Here is a 21815-nt window from a genome sequence, read left to right as displayed (position 1 = left end):
AGGGTATCGTCCGCAAATAAGGCATGGTTTATGCTTTTGACCCCTCTAGCTATACTCAGACCATTGATTTCTTGATCTTGCATCTTTTTATCTAACAGAAAGCTGAAGACAGAGGCTTGGATGACAAAGAGCAGGGGGGACAGGGGGCATCCCTGCCTGAGGCCTCTCGAGGCTTTGAAAAATTCAGTGGCTCTTCCGTTTACAAGGGGGGAAATCCAAGGCTCTGAGATACAAGCCCGGACCCACTTTATAAAATTTGCTCCAAAACCAAATTTACACATGACTTTTAAAAGAAATCTATGATTGACTCGATCAAAGGCATTTGCTAAATCGAGTTTGATCACCATACCTTGTTCCTTTCGGAGAAGACTTGAATGAATTGCCTCTTGAACGAGTGTGAAGTTGTCCACGATTTGCCTTCCCTGGATAAAGCCTCCTTGATTTTCCAGAATAATTCTTGGCAGGATGGGCTTCAGCCTGTTTGCAATGACCTTGGTAATTAATTTGTACCCAGTGTTGCATAATGAGATCAGGCGAAATCTGCTGAAATTGTTGGCGCCTTTTTCCTTTGGTATGAGAGCTAAGAAAGCAGAGTTTGTGCTGCCTCCTATTTTCTGAGAATTTTGAGACTTTTGTATCATTTTGAGAAGGTCCTTTTCAACAATCGGCCAGCAGACTTGAAGAAACCTGGCAGAGAAGCCATCTGGCCCCGGGCCTTGTCCGGATCCATGTCAAAGAGGGCTTTTTTAACTTCCTCTTTAGTGATTTTGGCCTCTAGTATCCTGTTCATACGAGGAGAGATTGCTTGAGGGATGATGTCTAGCAGCTCTTGGTGCTGGAGCGACTCCTGATCATCACTGTATAATTTTTGGAAATGTAAGAAGGCTGCTTTCTTGATGTCTGCAAAATCCTTGTGCGTATCATTGTCTTCCTTGATCTCAGAAATGGTGTTAAAGCATTTCCTAGCCTGGGCTTGCTTATGAAAGAAACCCATATTCCTATCCCCTGCTTTAAGCCACAGATTTCGTGATTTTAATCTCCAGTATTCTTCTTCGGCTAAGCAGGCCTTATGATAGCTCTGCTGTAGCTGAGTTTCTTGGTCTATCATCTCTTCTGTGATTATGGCGCTCTCCATGCGGGTTTGGTGAGAGGCAAGAAAGGATTTGATGACTTTCCTTTCTGATGTAGGATTGGGAAGGGTTTTTGCCCAACGTTTCAAGACTCCTTTTACCCTTCTGATATTTTCCTCACAAATGAAGAAAGGTGAGCCTTTAATAGGCTGACTCCAACAGTATTTGATTGTTTGCATGAAAAGGGTCTCCTTTACCCAGAGGGGATTGAAACGGAAGGGGATGAGGCCCAGATCTAGGTGGGCCAGTAGCTCTAGCTTTACCGGCTTATGATTCGAGATGCTGCTAGGAAGAATGTGCATTCTAGGTTCTAGACCAAGTAGCAAGAAAGAGCTTTGAATAAAAAATCTATCTAGCCTGGCAGCAATATGTCCAAGTCCTACTCTTTTGTTAGACCATGAGAATTTACCTGTTGATGGCTTGATGTCCAGCAAGTCCCAATCTTGCAGAAGGTCCTCCGCCCATTCTCTTGTCAGATCTCGGACTGTGCTTCCTCCCCTCTTCTCAGTTGAGTGGAGTGTGAGATTGAGGTCTCCAGCAATGATTGTATTTTCCAGATTTATCAGATCTGCCTATTGTTTTATAGTATCCCAACAATCCTTTTTCTCCCTGATATTGACTAGAGAATATACATTGAAGAGAGTGATAATTTCCTTTGTATCGAGATTCTGCATTTTTAGAAGCTGTAGTGCCCACTCTAGTCTCCTGAACTTAATATGACATTATCTTAGACACTTTATTCTTTGAGGACCTCAGGTTGAGGATCCGGACACATGACACTATTATTAGCGATTGAGATAGTCATGGTTGTGATGTTTATGAATGCTTTCCATTGATATTATGATAGCATGAATGGTTATGTATCTTATCTATCAGTATTCTGATGATTGCAACATTAAATAGTTAAGTTGGTCTCTATTTGAATTTATGATGAGGGTAGTAAAGAATATGTATGCGCTCTACTAAAAGCATAATGGTGATAAATTGGATGGATAGGTATATTTCTACAATGTTATGATGTTGATAGCTTAATGAATATGTATGTTTCCATTGATGATTATTGATGATAGCCATGAGGGATGTGTCCCCTATGTTACCTACTTTCGTTAGTTCAGACTTACAATGGACAATGATGTGAATGACCAGGAATTGTTAATGATGCTATTATGATAATGACTAACATTGAGAAACCTTGTTACTGATGATTATTGAGTATGGCAGGAAACCATCAGAGGCACTCGCATATGACATGACGATGACACCTGGTTTGATGAAAATTCATATTATTTTATCTTTTAAAGTCTAAGTCGATCTTGAAATCTGCCATATATGTTTAACTATATTCTGATGATATATTAATGGTTGCAGGCACAGATTAGTTGCTTGACCGAATGACCCACATATGGGTGATGGGGTTGTACAGGTGGATGGAACTACATGGGAGGGGTGGGACAAAGTCCCTGATCTCACCCACTAGCACTCCCGCCGTGACTTGGGCTGGAAGGGATGAAACACCTTCGCCTTGAAGATCACGATGCCATGAGGGCAGGTCCCAAAGTTGGGTCGCTCATGAGGACTTTACCGGGGGCGCGCATCAAGGCAGATTCCTTGATCCCTGACACCATTAGTCTCACTATAGCAGGCAACATATGAGATGATAGTAGTCTATGAAGTTGCACTATACTTTCCCCTCGTAGTTACTGGATGCTTGAAGGGCAAGTGGTGTGGCACCCTTGGAACTTCTTGGGAAGTTCTTGAAGGGCACAACCAAACTGGCACCCTTGGCATCACAAATAAACTATTAGGTGTGGCATCCTTGGAACTTCTAGGGAAGTTCTTGAAGGGCACAACCAAACTTGGCATCCTTGGAATCATTAAAAATAAATAATAATAAATAAATATAAGCAAGGAATGAAAACTAGGTAAATTTACATCAAGGGTAAATGATGATTAGAGACCAGTGTAATTAAATCAAAAATAAAACCTGGGATAAGGAGGATCATAAGAAGGATTAAAATAGAGTACCTTAAAAACTCTACCCTTCCCATTTTGGAAAATACTAGGAAGATTATGTGGTTTAATTAGGAAAAAGGGGAAAGACAAACATAATGGTAAGGATAAAGATTAATCCTAAACTAATTTAAACCTAATTAAGAAAAGAGGAAGGTGAATTAAAATGAGAATAATAAATTAAATTTAGAGAAATGTAGAGAAGCTCCATGTGTCAACAACCAGCATAAGAATATCCATCTAGGAGATAACCTGAGTTAAATTAGGGAGTAGATTGGGGATAAAATCTTGACTCATTAATTGACTTCAAGTAATGAACACAAATTAAGGAATAAAAGGGGGGGGAATAAAGAGACATCTAGGAGAAGAAATAGGAATCTTGTTGAGGTGAGGAAAATATTAGCTTTCAATAAAAATTTAAGTAAATAATTTTGGGAGACCCTTGATGTGAGAATGACACATGGGTGGGTGAATAATCAAGCTATTGAATTATAAACAAATGATTAATTATGCATGACATGACAAGTGTCACCTTGAGGACTCCTATAAAAGACGGCGCAGGCCATGGGAGAAGGGACTTTTTGGGGACCTGTTGAGGCCTCGAAAATCGCTGCCACAACATTGGGGGATAACCACCCGGTCCGGACCTTAAAAGCAGCTCCTTTTCCGTTTGGTGTGGTGGTTCCGACTGTTCATCTAGGTCCAGTTACCTTCTCCCTATTGCTATTGGTTTATAATGTATCTTTAACTACCAATAGACAGGGACATCAGATCACTTCTCCTTGCTGATCAGGCAAGAGAATGACCCTTAAGCTGATTTGGGTTCAGCCAAGCCACAACTAAAGTTTTGCCTCTTTGAGGAGAGGACTTAACAGAGTGTATAATTTACTCTAAATGCAAGTTTATTCTATGATGCAAGCAAAAGAAACTAATCTAAATCCTATCTTAATTAGGCAGATATAGATCTAACCCAACTAAGAGCAAGATAATTAAAGTATTGGGATTTAGATATGTCTTGTTTATAATGAATACCAAGTTAATGAAGTAGTTCAATTAACTGATATTATGGATATCAAAACACATCCTATTGAGACCTTTTAACTGAAATAATAAACCAACAACACTTAGGAAGTAGTTCACATAAATGATATTGATTATCAAATCAGCAAATCCAATAACTAAACAATAATATGTGGAAATAGTTCACAACATATTACCATTCAATAAATCAGTTTTAAACAAGGCAGATTTATGAGTAAATAGTTACTCAGAAATCAGAAATTAATCCATAAGAACAGAGATACATGATAACAATATTGAGACAAACCACCCATATTGACAATAGTGCACAAACATGAATAAAATGACACATTACTGTTACCATAAAAATGAAACTGATATTCAAAACAATAGTATTAAAAATACCAATTTATTGCATCCATTTCTCTGATCTTGGTCTCCAACAGTCCTTTACATTGCTTGAACTTCTGCCTTCAAAGCTAAAGCCACAATAGTGAAAACTCTGCCCCTCATACATAATTCAAGATACAAAGGAAAAATCCTCAATAATCCCCAGATCTGAGATTTTTCACTCCTCCCTCCTACAACTCTAAATTCCAATTACAATAGTGCTTTTAGAAGTCTAAAATTGCAGAGGAGAGCAGCCCCTATTCCATTTTGCAATCTGTTATTTATACTGTCTGTGAAGGAATTCTTGAGAGGAAAGTTTGGTGAAGAGAAATCTGCCAAATCCAATTCTATTTGCTCAAAATTCCTGATCTTCAATTGCTGGAGCCTTCTCATTGATTGAGATCTTTTTCTCCATATTCTTCCCACTGTTTTCCTGCAAAAAGAAATCAAAATAAATTAAAATGCAACAACAAAATCAATCATGGCATTGCTGGCATTTAAATCAAATCCAATCAAATTTTATTTAAATAAATAATTAAAAACAAAATATAAGCTCTGTATTGATGCTTGGAATGGTTTGATTGGTAAATGATATTATTGACCAATGGATCTGCAATTAGAAAAGGCTTTGGACAAATGAAATTGAAAACAATAACTCAGAAAATTGATTTTGTTTTCAAAATTCGGAGCCTGATCTTCTGCCTGATTTTTGGCCCAATAAATGATCAAATCTGTTGGTGAAACCTCCTTCAAAATGTTCTCCTTGATTTTCTCTTTCCAATGAGCCGTCCTGGGCCTCATTTGGCCAAGTAGAACTCAATTTATGAGCTTCCAAAGTTGATGGGTCAAATCTGATGTAAATCTGGAAATTCTGTTGCTGGGCTAAAAAAATGAGAATTTAAATTAAAAATTAAATCCTAAATTAGTCCCTAATTAATCCTAATTTAATTGCTAATTATAAACTAAATTATTTATTAATTTAACTAACTAATGATTTATAAACAAATCCATTCTTAATTAAAAACTAATCAATATTAATCTAATTAAAAAACTAATTAATATTAATCTAACTGATATTTAAATCTAAATTAAATTAATTAATTAAATGTTATAAATTAATTAATCTGAACTATTAATTAAATAATATATATTAATTTAACTAATATAATATATTACATATTATTAATTAATTAATATAATGTAATATATTACATTTAACATATATAAACTAATATTATACTAATATTTATATTAACCTACACTACTTACCTCCTCCACTCATACGTATGAGTGTTCTTTTAAAAAAAACTTCAAAATAACATAAAATTTAAAACATGCTTAATACCCCATGTTAATAAAACTTAATACCCCATGTCTTATCGTGCCATCGTGGAGAAGGCTTTCGGCATTTCGGCGTGGAGAATATCGGGATTCTTTATAACATGTTGCGATGTCAAAGCATTGCATCGGGGCATGGGTGACTTTATTTTTCGCAATCGGAGAGTCGGGAAGGATGTGATATCGGGGGCATTAACTTATATCAAACAAAAACTCTCGATGCGATTCATTGCCCTTTGGTTATCGGCACTTGGGATTTTCGCTCATCGGCATTTCGCATGGGATGGGTAATGAGATTTCGGCAATTCGCATCGGGTGTAGCCCAAGGGGCATATCGGGGCTCTTTTAAAATTGGTTGCGAAATAGAATTCCCGATGTAATTAATTTTATATTTTTTGTTTTTTTTGTTTTAAATTTTAATTTAATTAAATTAATTATATAATATATTAATTAATTTTAAATTTAATTTTAAATTTAAATTTTCATTTTTTTTTGTTTTGTTTTTATGGACCTAAGTTTTTAAATTATAGCTAAAAATAAAACTACAGCCACTTAGAAAATAAATGAAAAATAATAAAAATAAACTACAGCCACTTGAATGTTTGGTTTTTCGAGATTAAGATTTGATTAGAAAATTGGAGTGAATTTCTTAAGTCCCGATGCTTAATTATTTGGCTGCATAATGAAAAATGTTAGTAAAACCCTCTACGAGTTAATATTTAAACTAAATGCGTTATTGGACAAATTTATTTACAAAATGCGATATTGTATATTTTATGCATTTTTAACCCAGGCTAGATAAATGATGAGACTTCAAAGGAGTGCCATTTTCAAACCGGTTGACCAAATGAGGTGAAACAAGCGTCAATGTGAAGCTTATAAAAAATCGATTCTAGCAAAGCAATCAAAACAAGAAGCCAAAGAAAACTAAAAATTAACGTAAGCGTAGGGCAATTAAAAATAAAAATCCAAAAAGGTGCTTAGCCAAAATTTTTATAGAAAGGGTCCCCATTATTTGAAGTGGACGCATCAATAATGGGGGGTGTTGTGTTTTTACCACAACAATTGGCGACACACGGGAGAAGAACCAATTATCTCTTTTTGTTATGAATGAGATTTTCCTAAAATTAAAGTAAAAATAATTAAAGAAGAGAAAACTTTGCGTGAAATGCTTGACTAGGTTCATTAGTCTGACTAAAAGCAAGAATCATCTAACTGTAATTTTCTTAAAATTCCTCATAAATTAAAATATTTCAAAACTCTATATCAGTCCTTAATTAGTTGTAGAGATAAAGCAGGGGTCACTTTACAGCTTAGCTTTCAAAATATACTCATTTGTCATAGATAGAGCCACTGCTGCCAGCAAACGTCTATAGTTTCGACAGGGTTACCTTTTAATCATCAATGATTCAGAATCCCATCTTTTCAAGAATTATTGACCTAGAGATAAATCCATTTATATATGTATTACTTTTATTTTTTATTTTTTTATTTTTTTATTTTTCTTAAAAGCCATTGTCCTGGTTTGGTGGCCAGATAATTGACAATGCCATTCACTGGTTAAAATTGGACTGAACAAGCTGGCTCGTGATGAGACCCCTTGTCTTATAATTGTTTGCAATCATAAGCCATTACCCTGGTTTGTTTAGCAGTGTTGGTAATGTCAACCTATTTTCCCCTATGATCGTGGTAAGCAGGCTCACGATGAGACCTCTTATCTTTTAAGTTTAAATATATTTCTGGATTATTCTCTAGAAAAATAAGACTTGTTGAGACAGGGAGAATCATTGACTCCTTAAGAGTTAAGAATGACAATTTCAGAGTTAAAGGTGCTTTGCTGTAAAGTGTCTTTACTTGGTTAAAAATAACTTTTCTTGACTGATAATAAAACTTTGAAAGATCTTAATAAAATTTTGAAATCTCAAAATGATTACAGTTTGATGAAAAAGAAATTTTCCAGATTTTATGATACTTTGCCAACTTCTCTTGATTGGTAATCTCTTCCTTAAGTATGTCTACTTTTATAATAAGAAAATCAAACTTTACTAAGAGATTTAAGAAAAAGCTAATAGGTGACTATTAACAATTTTTTCCATGTATGCTGACCATTGTTAGGTAACAAGAAGACCTTCCATATAAATTACGGCAAAGTCACCAAAATCAAAACTGAAAACCAAAAGAAAAGAAGTCTTATGCTGAAGTGAGAAAAGAAATCAGCGAACAAAAATAAAAACAAAGAAATCTCTAAAAATGGAAAGAAAAATCCAAGTCTCGCAAGATAAACTCAAACAAGAATGTTTATACCAATGTCTCCAACAATATGAAGAAAAAGAAAATAAGCATGTAATCATTCCTTCTTATGTTGAGATCTAGAAACATACTTTGCAGAGTTGTAAGTTTTTTAGGCTTTTTGGATAGTAATGACGATACAATTCAGCCATCATGAAAACTTTCTGTCTGATATTTATTTTCTTGTTTGAAAGCATCATCTTAATTGTTTTCCGATGAAAGGAATGCTAAAGAAACAAACTAAAGGTTCAGAAACTTCCTGGTGTAGCTGGAAGATCATCGCTGCTTCATGAAATTAAGCCAGGAAAAGAGTATGGACTTCAAAAATATGATCTGGCAAAAAGATTGAAAGCTTTAAATGGAGAGCTGCAAAACAGAGTTTTATATCAGCATAATTTAAAAACAAAAACGAAACTAGAATGATAAAATGGAAATTAATGAAAATGGGCACATGAATCTTACCATTGGATAATTGCTTTTGATCTTACCTGAAAGGTATCAGTTTCTCCAAAGTGGCTGACTTCTTATTTTAATTAATATTAAAAACATGAAGAAGTCATACTAACCAAAATCATATAACCCCAAAATCATTATTTATTTTATTTAAACTAAAGCAAGCAGTAAAATGTAAAAATAGAATGCTTAGTGCTCAAGGGAATTGAAATTAAAGCAAATGCATCAAAAATGAGAATGAGAATTTGCAGCGATGACTGTTTCTCAAAATATCACAAGTTTCATATAAATTCCATGATTTTATAAATAGTTCGGAATCAAGACCAAATCTACGATAATAAAATTTAAATATGAATATAGAGAGGTCTTGAATTCCATTTTTAATTATGGAATTATATATTTAAACTAAAATGTATGAGAAATTGAAATAATTTGGATATGCTGCAAATTGGTCATTAACTGCTTTCTTACCATAGTGGTTACCCAAGCTCGCTTTTAAAATAACACATTGCCGTATCGGATGATTCACATAACATGTTTCTTCACCATGTTTCAAATTTAATCTGCAGAACTTCACCTTTATTGCTATGCCATATATCGATTAAAAGTTAATGGCTCAAAGGCATGCATTGGAAGCTATCACATCAGAGATTGCAATGGCAAATTGTTGATAAGAACATGTGCAATGAAATGAAGCGATCACATTATTAAAGAAACATTATATCGGGGATCAGAGAATAAATTGCATCGTGCTTCCCATATCGCGAAATGCACATTGTAGATTCAGAGAAGTGATATGAGCATAATAAATGTGATGAAATGATTGCACTATCGGCGATGCGATGGATGATGTAGCTAATCGGCAATCGGCAACTTTGGGTACCCGATGTAACACAGTGTATTGTTGCGATGCCGATATGCGATGAATGACGTGGCTAATCGGTGATCGCGATCGGCAATGTTATGCGCATGATTTAACAGTTCTCAATATGCCGATATGTGATGAAGAGTGGACCTGATAATTTTATGACGAAAATTTGATAACATATCGGATCCAAGACATCGGCCCTTTAAAATTTATGCTCTTACCATTATTGCGATTAAACGGATGCGATAATTCTATGACTTTGATTTGAATTTCATATCGGGTCCGGAATTATGTGCTTATCGCAATATCGGTAAAGTCGATTATCGGAGATCGGCGATTCATATTCATGGAAGTATACTTCACTTGGAAAGCTCCGATATGCGAAATGCAATATGGCATATGAGTATGATAATACATCGGAGGTCTTTGATGAACAATTTTTTATCAAAAGAAATACTAAAAAACTTCTTCCGATAAAATCTTATGATGCGAATGGTCTTATGATATTTCTTGAAATTTCAATTGGGTTTTCTAATGAATGAAAGCAAAGCTACAAAAATGCATGAATTCTAATAAATCAGAATTAAATTTCACTGAACCTGTTTGCAAATTTGAAAAGAGTTTGCTGCTTATTTCGAGTTTTAAAAAGAAATAAAAACATGCAAATAAAACAGAACATAAATAAAAAATAAGCTAAGGAAAAGAGAAACTAATAAGAGATGAGAACAAAGTTGTAAATGCGTACCTGGAAGGAATTTGTTTGTAAATTTTACCTGATAATCTTCAAATTTTTCCTTTGATTAAAATCATCTCATTATTTATTCTAATTCTAAGTGTACAATCAGCCTAAATGAAATCAATCATTCATGTTCATGGAATATAAAATTTACCAGAAATAAATATGAAACTATGCTTCACTTTCGAAGTGAAGTAACAATTTATTACCTCTGCTCATTCCGAATTAATCTTGAGAAAAATTTGTATTGTTATAGTGACTTTTTAATAATGCCTTTAGTAAATAGACATGATGCGTTTTTATAGCATCAGATAATAAACCAAAGATTAGAATGAGATTAAGCCACTAATTGTAGAAAAATGTCAAAACAGATTTAAGTGTGTGCACTTGGCAAAATGGGCATCCTTAAGATCGGCTTTTGGCAAATTCTGAGGAATATAATATGAACTTCATATGATTGCTGTGACAGGTTAGATTGACTGATAATGATTGAATTAGAATTAGGCTTATCATAGTCAATCATACATCTCATAGGATAATGGGATCATGAAGCTTTTATATCCTCAAATCCTTACCATAGAAATTTCAAAAGAAAATCTTAGCAGGAAATCCCGAAATGAAGAAAAGTGGCTTTGAGGCAATCGATGCCAAGTGCAATTTTAATTGACTTTGATCAAGACATTATTCAAAATAGGCAGAGTAGAGAAATCGCTATAAGAAATTTCAAAAAGGAAAGCAAGAATTAAAATTTTCTGATAAGGAAAAATGTTTCCACTGAACATGTATGAGAAGGCTGATTGCTTTGTTTTATTTTTTAATCTACAGAACTATTGCAAATAAATTAACTATATAAAACAAGCTAACTAAATTAATTCTACTCCTATTTTAACTATTTACATGAAAATGACTAGGTATAGTCATATTTCCAGTGTAGCCATTCTCTCATTTTTATTCCCGCGTTTATGTACAGTTCAAATGTTAGTAATAAAAATACAGATTTGACTAAACTAAGGAAAATAAATATGAAATCAGAATGTACAGTTATTGTTAGGAACTGATTTAAAATCTCTTTCTTATGAAATTTCTTTTCCAATTCGTTACCAATTGGATCATAAAAATCTGGATGGATTTCTATTAAGGATTGAGAAATGTTGAAAAGAAGAGACGACAGGCCAGATTGTAAAGATGAGCTTTTAGATTCTTTGACCCGAAAAAATTTGTTAGTGTTATGTACAAATGTTAAATCATTGACAATTGTCCTTGAAGGAAAAATTTCCAAATAATTTTCAAATGAGTCAATGAAAAATGGATGGAAGGCTTTCAAATAAAATGGCAATTTATTAATTGAATTGAATTGCTGGCCAGATTGCAAAAATACATTCTCTCGTTGATATTGCCTTTGAGAAGATAGAAGCTTTTGATAAGCAATGAACGTCGATTGACATTGATATGTTAATAGTTTTCTATGTTCATGGTTATAATATGAAACTTCAATTTCCCAATTCGGCAATGTATCAATTGAGTGTTTGATAGTAAGGTGTTTAATATGCCAGTGAAAAGTGTGAAAATTTTGCAAAATAAAATCAGAAAATAAATCTAAGTTTAAACAAAATAGCTGTGAAAGAAAAAGTAAAATGAAATCACTATTTGTACAACTAATGTTACAGCACATTTGGGATCGTTTTGAAATGATTTCATTTTCACAAGAAATGGCCAAAATTATGGAATTTGAAAATTTTGAATTCCAACTTGAATTAGAAAACGAATTATGATTATGAATGGGAATGGGAGTTTGATCCTCATATGAATCATAAATTGGAATGTTTTCTTGAATGGTGAAATCATGAAGATAATTTGCTGCTCTAAAATGAGAAATTAGTTGGGATAATTTCTAAATTGAAGCGTTCCTCATTCTCAGATGTTATTTGAATTTTATCATGAGGATTCTCTTGAGAAAATTGAAATCAACATCCTCAATATCAGAGTAATCATCATAAATGACCTCACAAGACTCTCTAGAATTCCCTTCAATCTCATCCAATATATCCAAACAAGGAAGAACAAGCATTTCATGTTCATTAATGGCAAAAGAATGATCGATTATTATTTCTTTATCTTGATAAAAATTTAATGGTAATTCATTTAAATCATCCTCTTTAATTTCTGAAATATCATTAATACTAGGAGGAAAAATATTACCATTATTGAAAATATCAGATAAAGGGAAAAATGTGAACCTGAAACAATGGATTTAAAACTGTCTTTGTTTGAGAGCTCTTGTGCATTATGCTCATTGTAAATTTCAGATTGCAGATCATTCCTTTGCGTGCACATACTTTCTTGGAGAACACTGCGTTGCTACTCTGATTTCGGCATTTGCTCATCATAGAAAAATTCAGAAATTTGTACAGCAGTTTGCATTTTATTATTTGCTTTGATTGCTGCTTGTACTTGTTGATTTGCGATTTGATTTCCCGAATTTACTTCAAAGTGGCTTTCGGATTTCAAGGCGTCTTTTCCCCAAAATTGCTGTTGTTGTCTTCTTGCATTTGAATGGAAATATTTTCCAAGCTTTGTAAAACCACTTCATCACCATTTATTTGCACATCCAAATTGGGATCCTCATTTGTATTGGAAGGGGATGGAACAAAGCTTGAATCAAGTTCATATGGATTGGGAATGGTTGGAAGAGAACTAATATATTTAAACCAATCTAATGATTCTTCTTCCGTAGGTTTATCTTCGTCGCTAAATCTTAAACAATTCAAGTGAAATCGAATATGAAAATCATTAACAGATTCATTTTTAAACCTTCGTAGATATTCAATTTCTTGACATACCTGTTCATAATCGTAGCCGTCAAATTTACAAATGAAAATTGTAACAAATTGATCCCAGCTATGGATTGAGGCAACTGGAAGAGTTTTGCACCAGTTTCTGGCTTTTGCCGCAAATGTGAGAGTAAAAATTCTGCATAAAATGCCTTCATCAATTCCTTGAAAATCATAATTTGAAACATTTTGAATAAATTGAAAGACATGGTTAAAAGCAGAAGAATTCCTCTTACCATTGAATTTTACCTGAGACAAGAGTCTTACCACTTCGGGTGGAGTATTGGAAGATGCACGTCCATGGATACAACTCCAAATTGGAAGTTTAAGAGGAGCCATCACAATAAATAAAATATTAAAATTGAAAAGACTCCAATAGACAAATAATCTCAGGCCCTCCTTCTAGCGCCATTTTGTTGAGGCCTCGAAAATCGCTGCCACAACATTGGGGGATAACCACCCGGTCCAGACCTTAAAAGCAGCTCCTTTTCCGTTTGGTGTGGTGGTTCCGACTGTTCATCTAGGTCCAGTTACCTTCTCCCTATTGCTATTGGTTTATAATGTATCTTTAACTACCAATAGACAGGGACATCAGATCACTTCTCCTTGCTGATCAGGCAAGAGAATGACCCTTAAGCTGATTTGGGTTCAGCCAAGCCACAACTAAAGTTTTGCCTCTTTGAGGAGAGGACTTAACAGAGTGTATAATTTACTCTAAATGCAAGTTTATTCTATGATGCAAGCAAAAGAAACTAATCTAAATCCTATCTTAATTAGGCAGATATAGATCTAACCCAACTAAGAGCAAGATAATTAAAGTATTGGGATTTAGATATGTCTTGTTTATAATGAATACCAAGTTAATGAAGTAGTTCAATTAACTGATATTATGGATATCAAAACACATCCTATTGAGACCTTTTAACTGAAATAATAAACCAACAACACTTAGAAAGTAGTTCACATAAATGATATTGATTATCAAATTAGCAAATCCAATAACTAAACAATAATATGTGGAAATAGTTCACAACATATTACCATTCAATAAATCAGTTTTAAACAAGGCAGATTTCTGAGTAAATAGTTACTCAGAAATCAGAAATTAATCCATAAGAACAGAGATACATGATAACAATATTGAGACAAGCCACCCATATTGACAATAGTGCACAAACATGAATAAAATGACACATTACTGTTACCATAAAAATGAAACTGATATTCAAAACAATAGTATTAAAAATACCAATTTATTGCATCCATTTCTCTGATCTTGGTCTCCAACAGTCCTTTACATTGCTTGAACTTCTGCATTCAAAGCTAAAGCCACAATAGTGAAAACTCTGCCCCTCATACATAATTCAAGATACAAAGGAAAAATCCTCAATAATCCCCAGATCTGAGATTTTTCACTCCTCCCTCCTACAACTCTAAATTCCAATTACAATAGTGCTTTTAGAAGTCTAGCATTGCAGAGGAGAGCAGCCCCTATTTCATTTTGCAATCTGTTATTTATACTGTCTGTGAAGGAATTCTTGAGAGGAAAGTTTGGTGAAGAGAAATCTGCCAAATCTAATTCTATTTGCTCAAAATTCCTGATCTTCAATTGCTGGAGCCTTCTCATTGATTGAGATCTTTTTCTCCATATTCTTCCCACTGTTTTCCTGCAAAAAGAAATCAAAATAAATTAAAATGCAACAACAAAATCAATCATGGCATTGCTGGCATTTAAATCAAATCCAATCAAATTTTATTTAAATAAATAATTAAAAACAAAATATAAGCTCTGTATTGATGCTTGGAATGGTTTGATTGGTAAATGATATTATTGACCAATGGATCTGCAATTAGAAAATGCTTTGGACAAATGAAATTGAAAACAATAACTCAGAAAATTGATTTTGTTTTCAAAATTCGGAGCCTAATCCTCTGCCTGATTTTTGGCCCAATAAATGATCAAATCTGTTGGTGAAACCTCCTTCAAAATGTTCTCCTTGATTTTCTCTTTCCAATGAGCCGTCCTGGGCCTCATTTGACCAAGTAGAACTCAATTTATGAGCTTCCAAAGTTGATGGGTCAAATCTGATGTAAATCTGGAAATTCTGTTGCTGGGCTAAAAAAATGAGAATTTAAATTAAAAATTAAATCCTAAATTAGTCTCTAATTAATCCTAATTTAATTGCTAATTATAAACTAAATTATTTATTAATTTAACTAACTAATGATTTATAAACAAACCCATTTTTATTTAAAAACTAATCAATATTAATCTAATTAAAAAACTAATTAATATTAATCTAACTGATATTTAAATCTAAATTAAATTAATTAATTAAATGTTATAAATTAATTAATCTGAACTATTAATTAAATAATATATATTAATTTAACTAATATAATATATTACATATTATTAATTAATTAATATAATGTAATATATTACATTTAACATATATAAACTAATATTATACTAATATTTATATTAACCTACACTACTTACCTCCTCCACTCATACGTATGAGTGTTCTTTTAAAAAAAAACTTCAAAATAACATAAAATTTAAAACATGCTTAATACCCCATGTGTAATAAAACTTAATACCCCATGTCTTATCGTGCCATCGTGGAGAAGGCTTTCGGCATTTCGGCGTGGAGAATATCGGGATTCTTTATAACATGTTGCGATGTCAAAGCATTGCATCGGGCATGGTGACTTTATTTTTCGCAATCGGAGAGTCGGGAAGGATGTGATATCGGGGGCATTAACTTATATCAAACAAAAACTCTCGATGCGATTCATTGCCCTTTGGTTATCGGCACTTGGGATTTCGCTCATCGGCATTTCGCATGGGATGGGTAGTGAGATTTCGGCAATTCGCATCGGGTGTAGCCCAAGGGGCATATCGGGGCTCTTTTAAAATTGGTTGCGAAATAGAATTCCCGATGTAATTAATTTTATATTTTTTGTTTTTTTTGTTTTAAATTTTAATTTAATTAAATTAATTATATAATATATTAATTAATTTAATTAATTTAAAATTTAATTTAAAATTTAAATTTTCATTTTTTTTTGTTTTGTTTTTATGGACCTAAGTTTTTAAATTATAGCTAAAAATAAAACTACAGCCACTTAGAAAATAAATGAAAAATAATAAAAATAAACTACAGCCACTTGAATGTTTGGTTTTTCGAGATTAAGATTTGATTAGAAAATTGGAGTGAATTTCTTAAGTCCCGATGCTTAATTATTTGGCTGCATAATGAAAAATGTTAGTAAAACCCTCTACGAGTTAATATTTAAACTAAATGCGTTATTGGACAAATTTATTTACAAAATGCGATATTGTATATTTTATGCATTTTTAACCCAGGCTAGATAAATGATGAGACTTCAAAGGAGTGCCATTTTCAAACCGTTGACCAAATGAGGTGAAACAAGCGTCAATGTGAAGCTTATAAAAAATCGATTCTAGCAAAGCAATCAAAACAAGAAGCCAAAGAAAACTAAAAATTAATGAAAGCGTAGGGCAATTAAAAATAAAAATCCAAAAAGGTGCTTAGCCAAAATTTTTATAGAAAGGGTCCCCATTATTTGAAGTGGACGCATCAATAATGGGGGTGTTGTGTTTTTGTTTTTACCACAACAGGACCCTATTGTTGGATGGATGAGATGATGTCAGAGCAGTGATTACGAAGCTATAGTGAGTTTGGTGAGGTAGAGGATTTTAGAGAGGGGACTCTTGAGCCAAGGTGTGCTCTCCTCTACCAGCTAGTGCTTTCCTCCATTGTACAACCCCATTGCAGCTCGGTGGTCCGCGGGGAAGAAGAGTACCCAAGGAGTAGGCTGAGAGGTTAACCGGTGGGTCTTCACATTCGGATCAAGTGCGTCATCATTGACTCGCGGAGGTGACCGGCTACAAGGGAATACCAGTAACAGCAGAGCAAGCGGAGTTTCGCCTTCTGGTGAACGGTACACATGTATTTCATTACTATTGATCTTAGTTAAACATATGTAAATGCTATGATATGTTTTCCTGAAATGAGTGTCAGGAATGTGTGTGCTATATAAATTTGAAATTTCAATGCGTTTCTTTTCTGGTTGTATTTGCTGTTAAAAAAAAAAATGTAAATAGTCTGAATTGTGGTCCTTACACTTGGTATCAGAGCTATGTTGAACCCTTGAGGCCTATGGGCCCATGCATGTATGACTAGTTTTGTTAAATAATATGATGAAAATCTATAAATAATGTGACGAACTCCGACCTCCTCCTTCGTTTATCCCTGACAAAATCGGTGTTGGTATGAGGGATTCGTCCTGTATGCTTAGCATTTGTCCAAGTTTAAGAGTAGCACCATGCATTCGGCAAAGTGCAAGAGCTAAGCGCTCTGCATTTTGTTCAGATAAGAAAGGAGAAAAAGTAGATTGCCCTCCTTGCAAATCACCCCTTTCCAAACACAAGCCTCTTTGCAGACTCTTGAATTGTACCCCAAGCGAGTCCTGCTCCTAACCCTGCAAACCCTAATGCTCGGCCGAAAGAAGTTGAAGGCACTCTCCGCTCCCATGGCTTCCGCCTTTTCACCCGTGGCAACACGACCGACTTGATTTCCATAGCTTTTGAAACTTCACTAAACCCTGATTTTTAAACTATTATCTTCCCCTGTCAAAACCTACAAGCCATCCCCAGCCCATGTCCTGGAATCTAGTAAAAAAAAAAAAAAATTCTCTCGATCCAGAGATTCAACTTTAGTTTCTGAATCTTCCAGGATTTTATCTTGCTGCGAAGCATAACGTCTAATATCTGTATCGACCTGTGTTGAAAAAGCAGAAGATTCTTGCACTGGCAAGGAAACTCGAGATGCATCTGAAGCTAAATAAATCTCGTTCTTTTCCGATAGCCTGTTGATCTCTTCAGTTTTGGCGTTCTTACAGAACTCTCGACCGTGAAATACACAGCACTGTTTTGAGGTTTTCTGGTTTCCGAGAATTCGTGTATGGTTCCTCGCGTCAGCCCAGTAACGTCCGTAGAAGTATTGAGAATGGCCTTTAAAGTCGAAGAAACAAAGCCCCCTATATCTCCATTTCGGATGAACTTAAACCCTTGGGTGTCTCCTCCACGACCTCCTTGGCTTCTAATGAAGCAACATCGATGATTCTTCTAAGATCTCGATATTTAGCCATGAGAAATTTGATGAAAGATGCAATGGAGATTAGCAAATAACAAAGAAGCAGGAGATTCCACAGTCGATTCGCAGAAGCGTCCAGGAGAATAATTTTTACTGACTGAAACTTTGAATTTCATATGGAGTTTCCTGAAATAGAAGGCGTGCGAGCTACCACGGATATACGTTGGAAACCACAGAGTTCTTTTGTTTTTTTTTAAAATGAAAATTAGTCAAACTTGAGTTTTCATTGTTCCATCCAGCCGCCCTCCCAGATAATCAATTTATGCCACAGGCATCCTACGTAAGAGCCTAATTTCATATTTTGGGGTTATTTAGGGTTTCCACTTAGAGGCTCAGAAACTGCAGAGATGGGGATTGATTGAAGCCACTAACATCATAAATACCTATATAGGAACCTCTACACAGAACTTAGCAGCTGAAACGTTGAGCATGGGATTACTGCAGTTCCTCTCAGTTGGGGATAAGAGAACTTTCAATTCATCAGCAGAAGATATACAACACCCACATAATGTTAAGGGACCGAAGCTGCCTCTCTATTTATCGCTGCAGTTCGATGCTTCCAGGGATAGATGTACTTGAAAATCAATCCTTCACCACCTGAAACTTTGTAAATCTTTGGATGCCAGAAAAAGATGAAGCCTTGAAGGACGGCAGTGTGGAACCAAGTATATTATAATCGGCGAATCAAGGAGGCAAAACATCAAATTAGTGTGCAATGGGAAAGACTTATGGATGACAGGCTGATATGTGGAAGTGCTTCTCTCGATACAGTCAAATTTAAGCAATCGTCCAAATTAAGATATTCAAGCTGAATTAAATTAGCAAAGGAATTTGGAAGCTTCTGCCAAGATGAAGAGTTAGATAGATCGAGATGTTTAAGCTGAGTTAAATCACTGAAGGAATTTGGAAGCCCCTGCAAAGATTGGGAGGAAGAGAGATTGAGGTGTTCGAGGTTTCTCAAATTACCTAAGGGATTTGGAAGCTTCCGCAAATAGCGGGAGTGAGAAAGATCGTGAATCTTAATATTATTTCCCCTCCAAGATTGTGTCCATATGAGTCTGGCTGGCTATGGTTTGGAGGCAATTTGGAGTGCTTGTGAAGATGGCCCAGGTTCAAATCCTGGACAGTGGCCAGAAAAAACCAACCATAGCTCTCGTTAGTATCTAGAGATTAACATAAAGAGAAGAAATGGCCGACAAGTGTGGTGAACAATTAAGTGTCTCTGTTTGTTGACCAAGCACAAACGTTCATGTTAAAAAAAGAGATGGCCCACGAGTATGGTGAACAATTAAGTGTCTCTGTTTGTGGACTACGCGCAAACTTTCCTGTCAAAAAAGGACTCTGTATTGATGGGCTGTTGTTGCTAATAGAGATTTAACCTTTTCTAAATAATGTTCGGACTGAGTGCTTTACATAAGAAAGGGGCCTGAATTAATGGGCCGTTGCTAAGAAAGATTTAACCATTTCTACATAATCCTTTGGGTCTGCCTGTTCTTTCTTCCATGCAATATCATAATAATATCCCTAAATGTCTGAGATATTTCTTATAAGTGTAGGAGCTGAGGCTGATATCCTGATTCTCTGTATATCCTATCTGTTCGTCACGGAGTTTGCTATTTAAGATGCCGTTGTTTAGATGGTGCATAGGTTGTCTTTGATTAAAGTTCCAAGATTGTGGTGGTAGAGTCATAATGGTTTAAAACCTGTAATAGAAGAGACATGTTAACTTCTTGTCTACCTACATTTGTTTTCAGTATTGCAAAGGATTTCTTTGATTCCAAGGTTGTTGCTATGTCAGAGAATGCTTTGAATCTCTCTTAATAGAGTAGTATAGTGTATGTAGTTGTCTGAGCTGCCATGATGTTGACATCTTACCTTGCTTTCTGCTATTCAATAACATTGTATTGGGTAAGCATCATGTTGTCCAGTTCAATGATATATGCTCTCTGGGTTCTGTTCCTGCAATTCAAAGGTTGGGGTTTTGTATACAAGGAACCCTCTGCAACAGTTTCAAGAAATTCAGTAGTTATGCTTCTATGGCTCCATGTATGTTTTGGATGTTCTGTATTTTGTGTCATGCCACATAATGATTTATTTCTATTTTGTTATTCGATAATCCTCCATTTCAGGACAAGGACTGGTGTATGCAACTAGGTGGTTTTAGAAATGTAATCTTTTAAGCGTATTATTATTGTCCCTATAAGGTTGTATGTGTCCATTCAAGCATGTTGGCCTATGGTCCAGTGGCAAGTTAGTGTTTATTGTAATGATGATCCAGGTGTAGATCCTAGCCATACCCATGGTAGAAATCACATCTGAGCCCAGGTGATAGTTCCTGTAACCGTGATTACACACGAGTGAGGAGAACAATTAACTGGTTTTGTGACCAGTATACTTTATCTCAACATTCATTATTTATTGTTAGGAAATTAGTTGTTCTTGATTCAAGGTATCATGTGATTTTATTTACTTCTGATTTGGCTCTTAGATGAATTCTTTACAAGAAACCTCGATCTCAAGTATTTTTGGTAGGAAATTGTATATTCAGTTATGACAGTACATGAGGGACAATGGAGTGACTATATGCAATGCATTACTTTTTAGAAGATATGCACGAGCAAATTATTTTCTGACTTCACATGGATGAGTTGAAAACATCCGTAGACAAACAAGATGCAGGTCGTAAAATTTGATGTGGCTCGAGATTTACCATCCAAAGTTGCCAACTTTGCATAGAGGACATTCATACTCTGATAGATCATTGTATATGCAGATGGTCTTCTTCTGAGATCTACAGTTGGAAGTATTTCCACGAAAAGAAAAGCACCTTCTATTTCTCACTCGCTCTTTCCTACAAATTCCGATTAATTATTAATTCTCAAATGTCCATATGTTATACACATTCTCTCTGCAGCCAAAGCTGTAAATTCCTACGGCTCCTCTTGGACTTTCTGGGTTCCAAATGTGGAATATATACACCATGAACAAAAGGAAATACTGCAGATTTGGTTGTTCAAGGAATCTTCGTTTAACAATAGAAGCTCCTGATGACACAACCCTACATTTATGGCAGGTAAACTTACTGATCTGACTGAATTCTCTGATCACCCATTCTGTCTGAAGTTCTGTTAAGTAGGTTACATTCCTAATATATTCAATTTTCTGATTAGAAATATCTTATATATATTGGGTAAGGAATGCAGCTTTATTCTAGTTGCTCTCTTCTTCTGGCATGCTGTTTCAAAATTTAAACTTCTATTGAGATGCACATTGGTCTAGATATCTCTTTTATCTTTGAGGATTGAATTATGGATGAATTTTGATTTATTTAAATGATTGGTGCAAGCCTTGTATTACATTTTTTTTGTTTCCATTTGCATAGTTCATTGTAATTGATCATAAAGAATACACCTATGGTTGTAGTAGCAAGACTTGGCTCGGTGAATGACTTGGGGAACCTAGAGAGGAAAGTACAACTTGGATTGGACAAAACCTCAGAAAAAAGTCTTGCCCCAATTTAGATGACCCTTTTTAGTTTTTTTTTTTTTTTACTTGATATTGGTG

At 34.6% G+C, this 21815-nt stretch overlaps 1 protein-coding gene across 1 annotated transcript; it reads right to left on the bottom strand.

Moving 5' to 3' along the window:
• Window positions 1–637: 637 nt before the first annotated feature.
• On the bottom strand, window positions 638–1135 carry LOC149236233 (uncharacterized). The gene has a single exon (XM_089368816.1). The coding sequence runs from the start codon at window positions 1133–1135 to the stop codon at window positions 638–640; it is 498 nt and encodes a 165-aa protein (XP_089224942.1).
• Between the last annotated feature and the right edge of the window lie 20680 nt (window positions 1136–21815).

This window comes from Pinus tabuliformis, chromosome 8 (assembly GCF_031772625.1).
Source record: "Pinus tabuliformis cultivar Carrire ecotype Pingquan chromosome 8, CPIR1, whole genome shotgun sequence".
Taxonomy (NCBI): domain Eukaryota; kingdom Viridiplantae; phylum Streptophyta; class Pinopsida; order Pinales; family Pinaceae; genus Pinus; species Pinus tabuliformis.
Note: the sequence above shows the minus strand (reverse complement) of the source record. Positions and strands in the feature narration are given on the sequence as shown.